The sequence below is a fragment of the Euwallacea fornicatus genome, chromosome 3 (assembly GCF_040115645.1).
Source record: "Euwallacea fornicatus isolate EFF26 chromosome 3, ASM4011564v1, whole genome shotgun sequence".
Taxonomy (NCBI): Eukaryota; Metazoa; Arthropoda; class Insecta; order Coleoptera; family Curculionidae; genus Euwallacea; species Euwallacea fornicatus.
The window spans coordinates 3,667,449-3,680,120 of NC_089543.1; the positions used below are offsets into that span (position 1 = coordinate 3,667,449).

At 32.0% G+C, this 12,672-nt stretch overlaps 1 protein-coding gene across 11 annotated transcripts; it reads right to left on the reverse strand.

Moving 5' to 3' along the window:
* Nucleotides 1-37: 37 nt before the first annotated feature.
* Nucleotides 38-12,116, reverse strand: LOC136350706 (rho GTPase-activating protein conundrum-like). Of its 11 annotated transcripts, XR_010734190.1 has the most exons (12): nt 11,763-12,116; nt 6,785-6,931; nt 6,030-6,271; nt 5,294-5,421; nt 2,805-3,060; nt 2,509-2,721; nt 2,309-2,459; nt 1,779-2,123; nt 1,517-1,718; nt 1,240-1,453; nt 946-1,013; nt 38-870 (listed from the first exon to the last, which is right to left on the reverse strand). XR_010734190.1 is itself a non-coding variant. In XM_066302710.1 (11 exons), exons 2-11 carry the CDS (start codon nt 6,879-6,881, stop codon nt 860-862), a joined length of 1,908 nt encoding a protein of 635 aa, XP_066158807.1. In that variant the 5' UTR covers nt 6,882-6,931; nt 11,763-12,116; the 3' UTR covers nt 38-859. The 11 variants fall into 11 exon arrangements, 10 of the variants coding, with proteins under 10 accessions (XP_066158807.1, XP_066158797.1, XP_066158806.1 ...); XM_066302710.1 differs by lacking the exon at nt 946-1,013 and having other exon boundaries at nt 1,191-1,453; XM_066302700.1 differs by lacking the exon at nt 946-1,013 and having other exon boundaries at nt 11,763-12,115.
* Nucleotides 12,117-12,672: the final 556 nt, after the last annotated feature.

The window sequence follows — 12,672 nt, forward strand, 5'->3', positions numbered from 1 at the left end:
AGAAAAGAGCATAGTTATTTTTAGACAAAAACACGCATTAAAAACAATCTTTAATTTGGCACATGTGGATGTATTAAAATATAATTAATTACAACAGTAAACTATGAAGTATTAATAACTTTACGATCACATATTAATCAAGATGAGCAAGATAAAAATGAGCTAATAGAACTTACATATATGACGCTGAATAAAATAAGACTAAGACTTGAAGAGAAAATTGAAGTATCGCAATATTTTATGGCATTCTACAAAAAGTTTTTGAGGGAAATATAGAGAAAAAACTTCTTGTATTCTTCGTTAGTTTCCCCTTTGGGTGTATAATACGAGGAAACATCGGTAAATTGTTATCAAATTAATGTCAAAATTTGATTTAGAATATTTCAAACATACACGTAATTTGATAGTTTGAAGAAAAATGGTTGATATAGTTAAAACTATAATACCCGTCAAATCTCAAATAATATCAAATTTATAAATAGCAAAGATTTCAACATAGAATCGCTCTGCTTTAAAGCGTCAAAACAGCTTTAACTTAGTAAAAACCTATGAAAGGTCAAATAAGTTAATATTACATATCAGTTCATAGAAGACACATACTTAGGAAGTAATATTTCCTTTTTTACTAATCATTAAATTACAATTAAAACATTGTAATGAAAATTAAACGTGACAGTTATACGTAGATAATAATTGCAAACCAATGGTTCACATAATACTAAAACCCTTATAGATTAAAAGGAATGAGTTCAACAACAACGGAATATATTGTAAATGTTACACGTAAAAATCCTTTTTAATCCTAGGTAGATTCATTGCACCTGGCTCGTACTGAGTACTACTTCTCACTAACTTCGTTTTACCAGATCGCTGAAAATTTAGTTAAAATAAGTAAAGAAGAAACTTAATTATGTGGTATTGAATAGACAATGCGCTGGCACTTACATGAAGGTGTACTAGTGTTAGACTTGTGAGTGTTGGGTAGGTGTAAGCGGCTAAATAAACGGGAACTTCTGGCAGAAATTAGAAAAATTACGTATTACTAGATTAGTGTTATGTGGTGAGAGCAATTTAAGTTAGAATATATGATAATTACGTGTACTACTGCAACAAAATGTTCAAAATAAAAACAAAAGCACATTAAGCTTTGGACGATTCAAATTTCGACAACACCAAAGTTTGTCCATCACCTCTACAGTTTCCAACACCACATAAAACTGATTCCGCTACGAAACGTACTATTTTTCGATCTTTTTCTTTTCCCATGTCTTTTTTAACTTGTGCTTTACGCTGCGCTTCTCTGGCTTGTGAGGCTAGTCTCTCTGGTACTGTAAATAGTTTATTTCCACTTTTAAGAAGAGTTTCCATTATTCGGCAGCACACTGCAGCACCATTTATTTGTTTAGCTAATTCTTCTTTTGTTACTTGTTTTTCTATTAGTTTACGATTGTCCCTAAGGAGCAGAAAGTATTTTAAGATTTATGAGAAACATAAACCAAACTTATATAACTCTTACTTGGGTAATAGTAACTTTGGCGGGAAAAATGATGGAGCTGTAATCATGGCAACATTATGAAGACCCATCCTATTCTTCTTCTCATTTTGAATTATATTTAACAGGAAATTCAGCAACACCTTAAAAGTATTTCTATGCTCTATTGGTAGCATTAATACCAACAAATTCAGTGACCTCACTTTATCCTCGGTATTGGAAATTGCTAATAATTCACATAAACTTTTTTTATAAACAATAAACCAATCTAATTTAAAACTCTTACAGCCAGTTTTGTAAAACATATCGAACAACTCCATGGTAAAAATCGGGTCCGGCAAATCCCTGAGCAGCTTCTTAAGGATTCCCGTGAGCTCATGTACGGTAGCCTGTTTTAACAGGTCTTCAACAAAAGCGCGATTATAGTAAAACTTGTTTTCAATTTCATTGCTTAAGACTTCTAATTTCTGTTTCTGCCCTGCCACTCTAAGAATCCCTTCCTCAGTTATGCATCGGATGCTTAGTTGGTCAACGATGCTTTGGAAAACTTGTGGCACCATCGAATTATCTGTTGGTATTGGCATATCACGCATTACTAAAGTGGATAGGTTTACTCCAAACACGTTTCCGCCTAAAGACAAAGTTGATTGTGTGATTCTAATTGAAGTCTGGCGTTTGTGAAAAATTTCCATACAAATTGTATACGAATGTGGTTTTTTGAGCCCTACCTGGGCAAATTTCCACATCAGAAAATGATAAATTGCAAAAAATCATGTTTCAAAATGAATAAAGCTAAGTTTTAAGGATATACTATACCTTTACTCTTTGTACTGGCCTTCTTCTTATGAGCATTAATTTTATATTGATCAAATATGGCAACTAATTCCATAAACAACAGCGGCTTCAAATGCTGGTATTCACTATCACTAAGTTCCTCTACATACACACCGTCCTCTAATTCCCTATTCTATGACATAATGCAATATAATATAGCACAGGATAAGATGGATTCTTACCGCTGAATCACAATTGTTTATTTCTCCCTGTTTAATCAGTCCCTCAAAGCTTAAAACTTCATTTTCATTAGGTTCGTCACTATGATGAATATAGACAGTACTACAATGATTGTTAGTTGGCACACTATTATTGCTAGTCCTAGTTAATTGAGTATGAAAATTTGGTGCTGAGGATGCGTATAAATCCTGAAAAAGTTCTGATTTCTTAAATTCCTAAAATGTTTTACATAGTGGACTTACAGGTCCCTTAACTTGAGTCATTTTTTTAACTACAATACTCGCAACAGATAACTTACCAAATTTTCAGTTTTAAGAGGTTGTAGCAAATGCACCTCCGTAGTGGGGTCACTTCCGCTTCGTTCCCTCACGGGACGAATCGGAGATCCACTCTCTGTTAAAGGTTGATACCCTTTTAAAACCACATTTTCGGAGCCCAAATGAGCAATATCGCCCTTGTTGTCGTGCTTGTTGAACTTCTTGCCTTGCAACGGTTCGCTGGAGGTCCATTTTACTTTTTTTTTTGTGTTTATTTGCTGGGAATGCTCTAAGGGGCTGAAAATTGACAGAGTATCTTGTTAACTGGTTTATTCAATTATGACACACCCTATTATAAAGTTTCATAAAATTAGGAAAAATCATATATACGTAGGTATGGAAAGTATAATTAGTTCATGCTTGAGTAAAAACTGACAAGCTAAATGCCGCTTTTATGGTCCACTTGTGATTCTTATGCAACAGTATACCGAATGATTGATGAAATGTTAAAAGGAAATAATTGCATTATTGAAGAATGACAGGGCAAATGATTTGAGGTCACACTGTAGCCTTCTAAGATGAGATCGCAATATTGCACAAGGTTAAGTGCACAGTTTAAGCTTAATCCCATTACTAAATTAATTAAATTTTAAATCCCAAATTAGAGTTTTATGGTTTTTTGAACCGTTAGTTTATTTGTTTTTCTATCTACTGTGATTACTGCTATGCAACAAATTTTATCTCTCACACCATAAAAATCAACCAGGGCGAAGTGGCAAGTACAGTTGAAAACCATAATTCCGCTTCCAAACATAAATTATTCAAGCATCAACTTTTTGAGGGCCAACTCTTTTGACTGGAAAGTTTTTCTTCCATGTTCCAAAGTTTCTGAAGCTAAAAAATTACATTTAAAAAAAATTCAAAATGACTGTGTAATTCACGTAAGATGTTTCAAAAAGTTAAATACCGAAGTTGTAAAGATTAAACAAGTTTTCCATATTTTTTTAACTTGTATTATTGGAGGGTGCAGAAAACGAAAATTTTTTGAAAATTTGTTGTTATAGTTTCATGATTGGTAAAAAATAAAAACCTTGGAAAACTTCTCTATATTTATAATTTATGAAGGTGTTACAAATAATCAATAAACAGCACATTCTAATACTTTATCTAAAATATTTTCTTAAAAAACTAGTAAAAGTCGAATGAACTATACATGCCAAACTTATGAACCCTGTTAATAAATTCAGTCAAAGTACAAACGAAAACTACTGCATCGTTAATAGGTAAGAAGAAGCTATACCAACTATATCTCCCAAATAAGGCAACTACTCCATGAAGAACCATTCCAAAATTGGCAACTACACATTTTAACAATGGTAACTTGTTTGAGACACATTGCTTTATATTGTTTCATATAAGACTAACGAAATTGCAAGTAAAAAATTACCGTAAAAACGAGAGCAGAACCATTTCTGCGACACGACAAATCATTTATTGAAAAAATGAGGAACTGAAATAGTCTAATTCGAGCGATCAAGAAAATAGCAACAAGTAAACATCGCAAAAGATAATGTAAATTACTAATGAAATATGCATGGCTTCTCCATGATAATGCCTGTCAATTTGTCTGACTTGGCAATAGCAAAGCCAATTTAAATTTTATTACAGTAATGTCGTTATAGATAAATAATGTCTTGATACACATAATTGTTAGCTTCCAATAATTACAATAACAATATTAAGAGTGCCTCGACTATACAAAGTATGTAACTAATAGTGAATAAATCGAAGCTGAATTTTTGCCACGGAATTTCAGTAGGTGGAAATACGCTTTATTTCTTGTGAGTACATACATTTGAATATAATTGATGTCCTTAAAGAATTTAGCGACCACAGACTCGTTGATATAAACAAATATGCGTCACGCCGTATTTACGAGAACCAGAGAGATCCCAAAGGCCTTTTTTCGCACTTATAGGTAATAAGAGATCTTCTTAATACACACAGAAGCAACCTTGGAACATTTAGTTTTATGTACCTATTTAATAAATGCAGCAAGATCTCGCTTTGAATGCAAATTGGTGACAATTAACTAGTTAACACGCTCAAAAACTTCCAAAACGGACTCAAGCATACATTATGTAAGGAAATTAATCATTCAACACTCACGTCAATTTGTTAGGCCAATCCAAAAACAGCTAACATACCCTTTGGTTAAGTAACTATGCATCCTATTCCGCGAGTGCATAATTTTCCTTAATTTTCGACAACACCTCCACTTTTTTGAACACCATAGAGATCGAAAATAAGAAATTATTAACTATGATCGCTAATTGGTACATAAACAACACAATTTCAATTAAAATGTCCATATCTAGAGGACTAACTTGGAAACAATGTTAAAATTCTATTGTTATTTAACAGAAAAAACAGTTTAGCTTATCTAGCTAGATATCAGCTGTTTAAGTTGACCATTTAATAAATAATTTACTAGGCTATAAAAAATAGAAATTAAAAGGAGAGTACTTACAATGGAGGTAAAGAAGATAATTGATGATCTTCATCGGAAGTGAGATCTTCGTTTTGCGAGTTTGGGTTCTCACCAGAATCTAGGGAATCTGGGGTGGCACTTCTGGACCTTGTCCCAGTGCTTGAGGTCTGAAAATTTTAATATGTTTCACCAACCTAGATGGGTGGTAAAAATACAATGGCCATATATTAGCACAGGTAATTATGTCACATAAAAAAAGAGAAATTCTCTATTAAAAAAAAATCAGGTTGATCCACGTTACTAGAAGTATAATGAAGTAGAAACAATTTAGGTTAAATAAATAAACAAATAGAACAGTTCTTTAAAGCAACATCCGATAAACCGAGGGAAAGTTCTTCAAGACTATAATGACTACTAAAAAAAATTATAACAACGCCGCAAATGTTTTTCTTAACAAGCAAAATAGCTAAAAAAAGACTTGAAAGGAAACAACCATAGTATCAACAATCAATTAAAGGAAAACTAATGGATAAAACGCAATAAAAAAAACTGTCTAAAATATAACAAAAAAATATGCGTGTACAATATTGCTGAACGGAGTTCAACACTAATTAAATTATGCCCGCCATAAGTACTAAAATATTTGAAAAACAACAAAAAGAGCTACGTACCTCTCCAAATTGGAAATTTTCACAATTTATTTTTCCAATTTATTTTAGGATGAAATTGATGTTTTATAGAAAACGGTGTTGTTCCTAAATAACTTGTTACTCACCTCCACATTCCAAGCAACATCCCTAACATCCTGCCTCTGTTTCCTGCGGGGCTGGCGGCTACGCAAAGTTTTGTTAAGGGTAGCAACCCGAGATCTGACAGTTTGGGCCTGTTTTTCAGTCAATTGTTTTTGTCTTACTGAGTTTACAACCACATTTTCTGGAATCTCTTGCCCTTGCTGATAAAGCTGGTTTAGATTCGATAAATCGGCTTTGTCGAGAAAATCGGCAGCTCTTTCAGCTTCTAAATTAGTTGGAACCATACCAAATTAGGAAGAGAATATCATTAACGACATTATAAGCAATCACTAAACATGGTTCATAAAATACTATTTTGATTTATCATAGATTTGAAAATACATAAAAATTAAAATTAATAATTCCTGGTGCTGGGGTTTTTGCTTAATGCCTCGAATTAGAATTTCCCTATACAATAAACTTTGTGTTTACATTATTTCTATATTATTATTGTGTTAAGGTACCTATAGCAGCTTCATAATCGAGTGGTTAACCACTAGAGAAATTGAGTGGAAAAATAAGATAGTGATATACGTACATGTGCATATAAGCCAAAAATTCTGAGAAAATGTAGGTGGTAAATGAAATTATCTGATGTATTTATCCAATATTTAATAAAGCAGGCAATAAAAGAGATTAAGTTAAACCTAGCCCCTGTATCTTTGGAAATATTAAATATTGCACGGTAACCTCAGTATTTACTCGAATTACAGGACAACGCTTCAATAATAAATCTCACCGTTTGGTATATGCTCCTCTAATTCTAAATTATTGATATCATGTTGAGTATTGTTGACTTCATCTAAATAGTATCGCAGCGGATCTTCAGATTCCATTACTTAAAAATCTAGAGCGATCATATGCGATACATTCCCCTTGTTCTTCCCTGAAAGAGAAAGCGATTTACGAATTTCAAATACCAACATCAAAGTAGCAGTACAACAAGTAAAAGTGAATCATTATTAATGTTGGAAAATTTTTATGAGAAAACTATAGGTCCGGCATATGAACTTCTGGCATAAGCTAATAGAGACGTCAAACTTTAAAATTGGATTACCAAATTTCTAATTTTATAAATGCATTTTCATTTGGCAGGTTTGCAAAGCCGGTTTCCCACAGTTTTAAAATATCAAATGCGATTATCTAAAGGCAATGAAAGATCAGTCGTCAGATTTTCAATTGTAAATTGAATCAGAACGGTTTGCTCAACTTCTAGATGTTTGAAACCAGTTTTTTGGTACCCTCAAGTAACTTTAGATTTGCAACATACTTTAAGCATGTTCAAGGATTCTCGCAAAAGAGCAGTAGCACAGGGATTACAATGAGTCGAAATTTAAACCACGGCTAAGTACATTATCGGCATGCGATACAATGCGGTTGAACATTTAGATCAGGCGGCCTTATCAGTGAACTACCGCTATTATGTAAAGTGGAACACCTCACCTTTAACGTCTGAATATAATCATTTTTTTTTTCAAATGAGGATACACTTAAAAAGATTAGTCAGTAAAATGGAACCAATATTTGCTAAGTCATATGTATTTAACACTCAAGGGCAGTGCTATTATTATTTTGTTAATATCGTACGAAAAAAAAAAGACTTATTGTTCTCAAAACATGTCGGTTGTGCCTCTTATGATGATGACGAATATGTATTTTTTTCTTTATATGAAAAAATGGTAGTAAAAACTTTTCTTCTACGTTCTGCACATACCTTCAACGAAGTCGAGAAAGCTTCATTCTTGCACTTTTTGTGCCTTACACTTTTTTGCTAGTCTTAGTGGGTCAGAAAAGCGGCGGTAATAAAACGAATAGTACCGGTAATAAAGACTATCTATGCAGTTAAGTGAAAAAAAAAACAAACAAATAAGTGTAATAACATGCGACAACCGCGACATGTCAATGGTTCTTTCTGTTAATTACTATTAGTACTAAAATAGTTTCTAAAAAAATTCACGGCCACTTCGAGAAAGTGTTGTTTTTTGACAAGTATCCGGACACCTTCATACAAATTACAGACTCCGTATACGTTTGATAAATTGTGATACTATAAGTACTATACACGTATAGGTTGAGAACGATATTTGGTAATTTGCCGGTGACAAGACAGAAATTGATGTACACAGAGACAGATACATACATAAAGTATGGTTTTTTCTAGATGTGCTATACAAATTTAATCTATTTATTGTGTATAGTAGTTAGTTTACTTGTGCATTTGAACACATAATACTGTCGGACACATTGGGCAAAAAGAAACAGTAACATATAATAACTGACATACATTACGTAAAATTTTTAAAATATTAGTCATTATATAGTAAATAATAACAACATTATTAAAATATAAGGAAAAAATCGGTATTTCACTTGACCCAAAAAAAAGTTAAAAGAGTGATATTTCAAAAGCAGAACCACAGACAACATCGTTGAGATAGCATAATTTTCTTTTATTTCGAAGTGCCAAGTTTTGTTCAAATTGTTGCAATATTTCCTGAAATAATTAAGGCTTTCCATACTTTTTGGAAATGTTTTATGGACCTGCAGCAATCTTAAAAACACGATACCACTTTTATAATCCTCTCACTACGCCCTATTATACATGAATACATACAATATATACTACGCATCCAATACAAATATTTAATCTAAGAAGGTCGTTGATAAAGGAACGACCGACGAATTGTTTTCATCGCATTTAGCCGTTTCAACAGAAATCCTTTTAAGTAAAAATTTTAGCATCACTCAGAACAAAATATGTCTTAATTAATTTTAAACAACAAACAAACTAAAGATCCTTAACTTGGTGAAGATATAAACCAAAATTTATTCATGGGATCCAATTTGTGATGGGTGATTAGTAGGTACTTTGATCAGAAGACTTCCCGATATGCTACATAACATACAACGGCTAAATTGTATGTTCTACAGTTGCTATAAAAAAAGTAAATTTTTAATAAGTTAAAAATCGGTTATTTGGTCATTTATAGAGCCAAATTTCTATATTATGCCAAACTTCTGCAATAAAATTTAATCTTTTTAAACCAAATCTGTTTTAGGTAATATGACCGCGGTTTTCACCAAGCTATTTCGTATTAATTTACGAATATAAGCTTACATCATAAAATTAAATTCAAAACCTGTATTGACTTCCTTAGCTGCATTTCATTGTGTGTTGATGAGTTTCCCCAATAATAATTATTTCGCACATTGAAAATGGAAATTACAAATAACACGCAATCTGAACAATTATGTGTAGATACACACAAGCAATATTGGTGTATATCATGGTCTCATACTTTCTTTTAACATTGCAAAAGAAAGCGAAAAACAAACAATAATACGTAAGCAGCAATTTACCGGAATTCACCACGCATTGCTGACCACAAATTCCCATAACAAGTACCTACAACCAATACGCACATGTGACAATCAATATGCATTTAAACCTATAGGTAACTGATCCTTAACGGAATAATGTATACCTTCTCAATGCTAAACAGATGCTATGAACACTTTAATATTTTTATAACGCCAACTTGAAGTTAAGTGAATACTTACACATACCCACAACTACCACGAACAAACAGATATAACTAGAAAACAAACTGTACTGAAACATAAAAATATGCAAAATTAACTGCATACTCTGATAAAAAGATAGCAATATTTACCTACAGCCTTGTTTTATCTGGCACATACAGTGGTGGAACAATGATTTTTAGTTAACTAATTGTAGTCTCATTTATCTAATTACCTGTCCTTAAATCTTATTAGTACTTGTGTAAGGCGATATCAAGACTATTACACTCAGAACTCACACACAGACTATACCCGAATAAAAGATTACAGATAAGGTGGAACGAGTATTTCCGATTAACAATACCACTGAGGATATATTACAAAATTCCTGAAGATCTGCTTCAACTATTTTCACGGTTCTATGGTACGCGGTTCCACCCAACAATTACTTCACAACAATAATTAAAAATAATAAAAATTAAAAGTGAAAGGAACGAAAAGTTTGAACTAAATATGAAAAATATAGCGTTAATTAAGTCTATGAAGTGACATCACTTAAGTATGAAGTATGATGAGTCAATTAAAGTGAAATCATAAAAGGAAACAAATTAATATAGTAATGCAGGTGCTTATGAGTAAATAATGAAAATTACTTCCAAATAATCACATTGTGGTTCAATTGATAACGAAATATACCGCATTAGCAAGCAATAAACCATTGTGTTTATGTCTGAAGATTCGTAATTCAATTTAATTAATTTATTGGTGAAACGACCTCCTTGGTCAAATCTCTCTTAATCGAATCACTGATAAAACTTCCCAATTGAAAGCCGCTGCATTAAGAAACTCCATAAATGTCCTTTCTCACTTACTGTTACGGTTTTCTATGTAAATGATCTGTATTTATCTACCACTCCCCCTTATTTCAATAATATACCCTAGAAATGTCAAAGAATGAACTTTATTGAGGAAATAATAAACGTACTTAATCGGTTTTTCACCTTTGGCAATAAAGATAGGACGTAAGTAGGTGAAAATTGCTTGTAATTTTTATTTTACTTTCCGTATAAAAATACTAATTACACACCTATTTCAGTTTTTAGGAAAAACCCTTTTGTCAACCCATAATGTGTTAAATTTTCTATTGTTTTATTTATCATATTAAAATAATTTTGAATAAGTTTGCATTGTTTCACATATTTTTATCGCAATTAATACTCCTTTATAAACTATCTTTACATTCCAAATTTTTTTTGAAATATCTAAAGCAGTTTCAGATATATTCATTAAGTTCAATTTTTTTTTAACATTGATAATGGAACATTTTTGCAACATAGTTTCTATAACAAAGTATCATTATTTTTTCTTGTCAAATCTCACCTTAAAATATCTGCATATAATTAAGGAACACCCTGTATATAAAATATATCTTGGAATATATTTATGACTACTTCAGTCTTAGCTAAGTAAGGTGAGTTGTAGGTATTGTATTTTGTATTAGGTAAATAAAGACTATCCTTAAGGTACTCATTAGGTTTTTATAACACATGAGTGAAAATAAATAGGATGTTAAGATGTTTAATTATAGTAAGATACCTAAATAGGTGGAAGATTAGTAAGAGCATAGAGAATTTTATGGGTTACAGAAAATGTTTTTAATAATTTCAAACTGGGTACATAGATACCAAGCTAGGTATCCACATGATGGATGTCATAGGTATTTCAAATGCCTTTCTGTCACACTTTTTAAAGGACTTTAAGAAATGAGAATTAACTTAGTATTCACTCTTTGTCAATATTGTATCTAACTTAATATTTATTTCATCAGCATTTGTCTTAAGACTCGTTAGAGAAGATGAGATACTGATTAGGAACTGGAAACTATATAATAAACATTTAACATACAGAGGTATATATGCTAAAGATCTGACACACAGCCTAGGCAAATGAGCAAATGACATACATATATACAAATGGGTAAAATACCCATGTAAATGAATAAATAGAAATCTACCTTAAAACTATGTGCAACAGATAATTTCTTTGCTTAAAATTACAAATTTAAACATACCTCCTGCTCGTCCAGTTTATGTAATGTCAAAAGTTAGGTTAAGATAAAACGTCAAATGAGACCCACGCAGAAAAACTAGACTTCACAAAAATGAATAACCAAGCACCAAAACATAAATATTTACCTGAACGTTGCTTTCTTTGAAAACCTTTGAAAACGAACAATAACATAAGATTTCTTAACATTTACTTGAGAGACGCGTCAAGAAACTATCTTTATTAGCAAAGACAAAAGGTAATCATCTCAATAAAACCTTGACGAACCACTAAGAACCCACGTAAACAGAAAAAAGATTATAAAACTGAACAGACACTACAATTTGCGATTCCGATTTATTATATTAAACAAAGATTGGTAAATTTGCAGAATAATGTAGATGGAGACGCACTTATTTGTCAGTACATTCTTATTAATAGAGCAGGTACTACAAGTACCTACGCCAAGCACCGACGTCAACAAACTTATTTCAAATATGAAAACAAAATGCTGACCCAAAGATTCAGTCATTCATTTCATATAAACAATCCGACCCACAGTCTAAAAAGAGAGAAACAATTATACATGATTGGTTTAGTAGACAAAGAGGAAAGGGGCCTAGGTACAGGCACCACTGGCTGGAATCATTAGGAAACTTTAATGTCCATCAGTTTTGGCGCCATCTATGTTGTGCTAGCTGAAATCTATATGAATGAGATCCAGTGGGTCTTGGAGGAGAATAAAAAATCTGACGATCCAAGAAATAAAAATTTTATGCACATTTAGGCGAGGCTCCTGAATGGATATACTACATATCGTTATAATAAGATTCATCAGAAATAACTTTACTATAATGATGTAAAATAACATTGAGTATCATTGCTTAGGCATTCAAGACACCGAAATAAGTTAGCGCAAATATCAACAATGGTCAATTCAACGTTCAGCTACGCGTATAGTAAGCCTCCGCAGGATATACTCCAGCATGATGATCTTGATATTCTTTTGGACATGGTTGATACAACAGGAGTAATAGTTATGGGTTCATCCGATTCTTA

Excerpts from the sequence above, each read along its gene's own strand:
- LOC136350706 (XM_066302700.1), bottom strand. The coding sequence starts at position 6,881 with ATGGAATCTGAAGATCCGCTGCGATACTATTTAGATGAAGTCAACAAT. Across the intron at positions 5,422-6,029 it reads ATGTTGCTTGGAATGTGGAG|ACCTCAAGCACTGGGACAAG; the intron begins GTGAGTAACAAG and ends TAAAATTTTCAG. Across the intron at positions 1,719-1,778 it reads TATGTTTTACAAAACTGGCT|CAATTTCCAATACCGAGGAT; the intron begins GTAAGAGTTTTA and ends GTGAATTATTAG.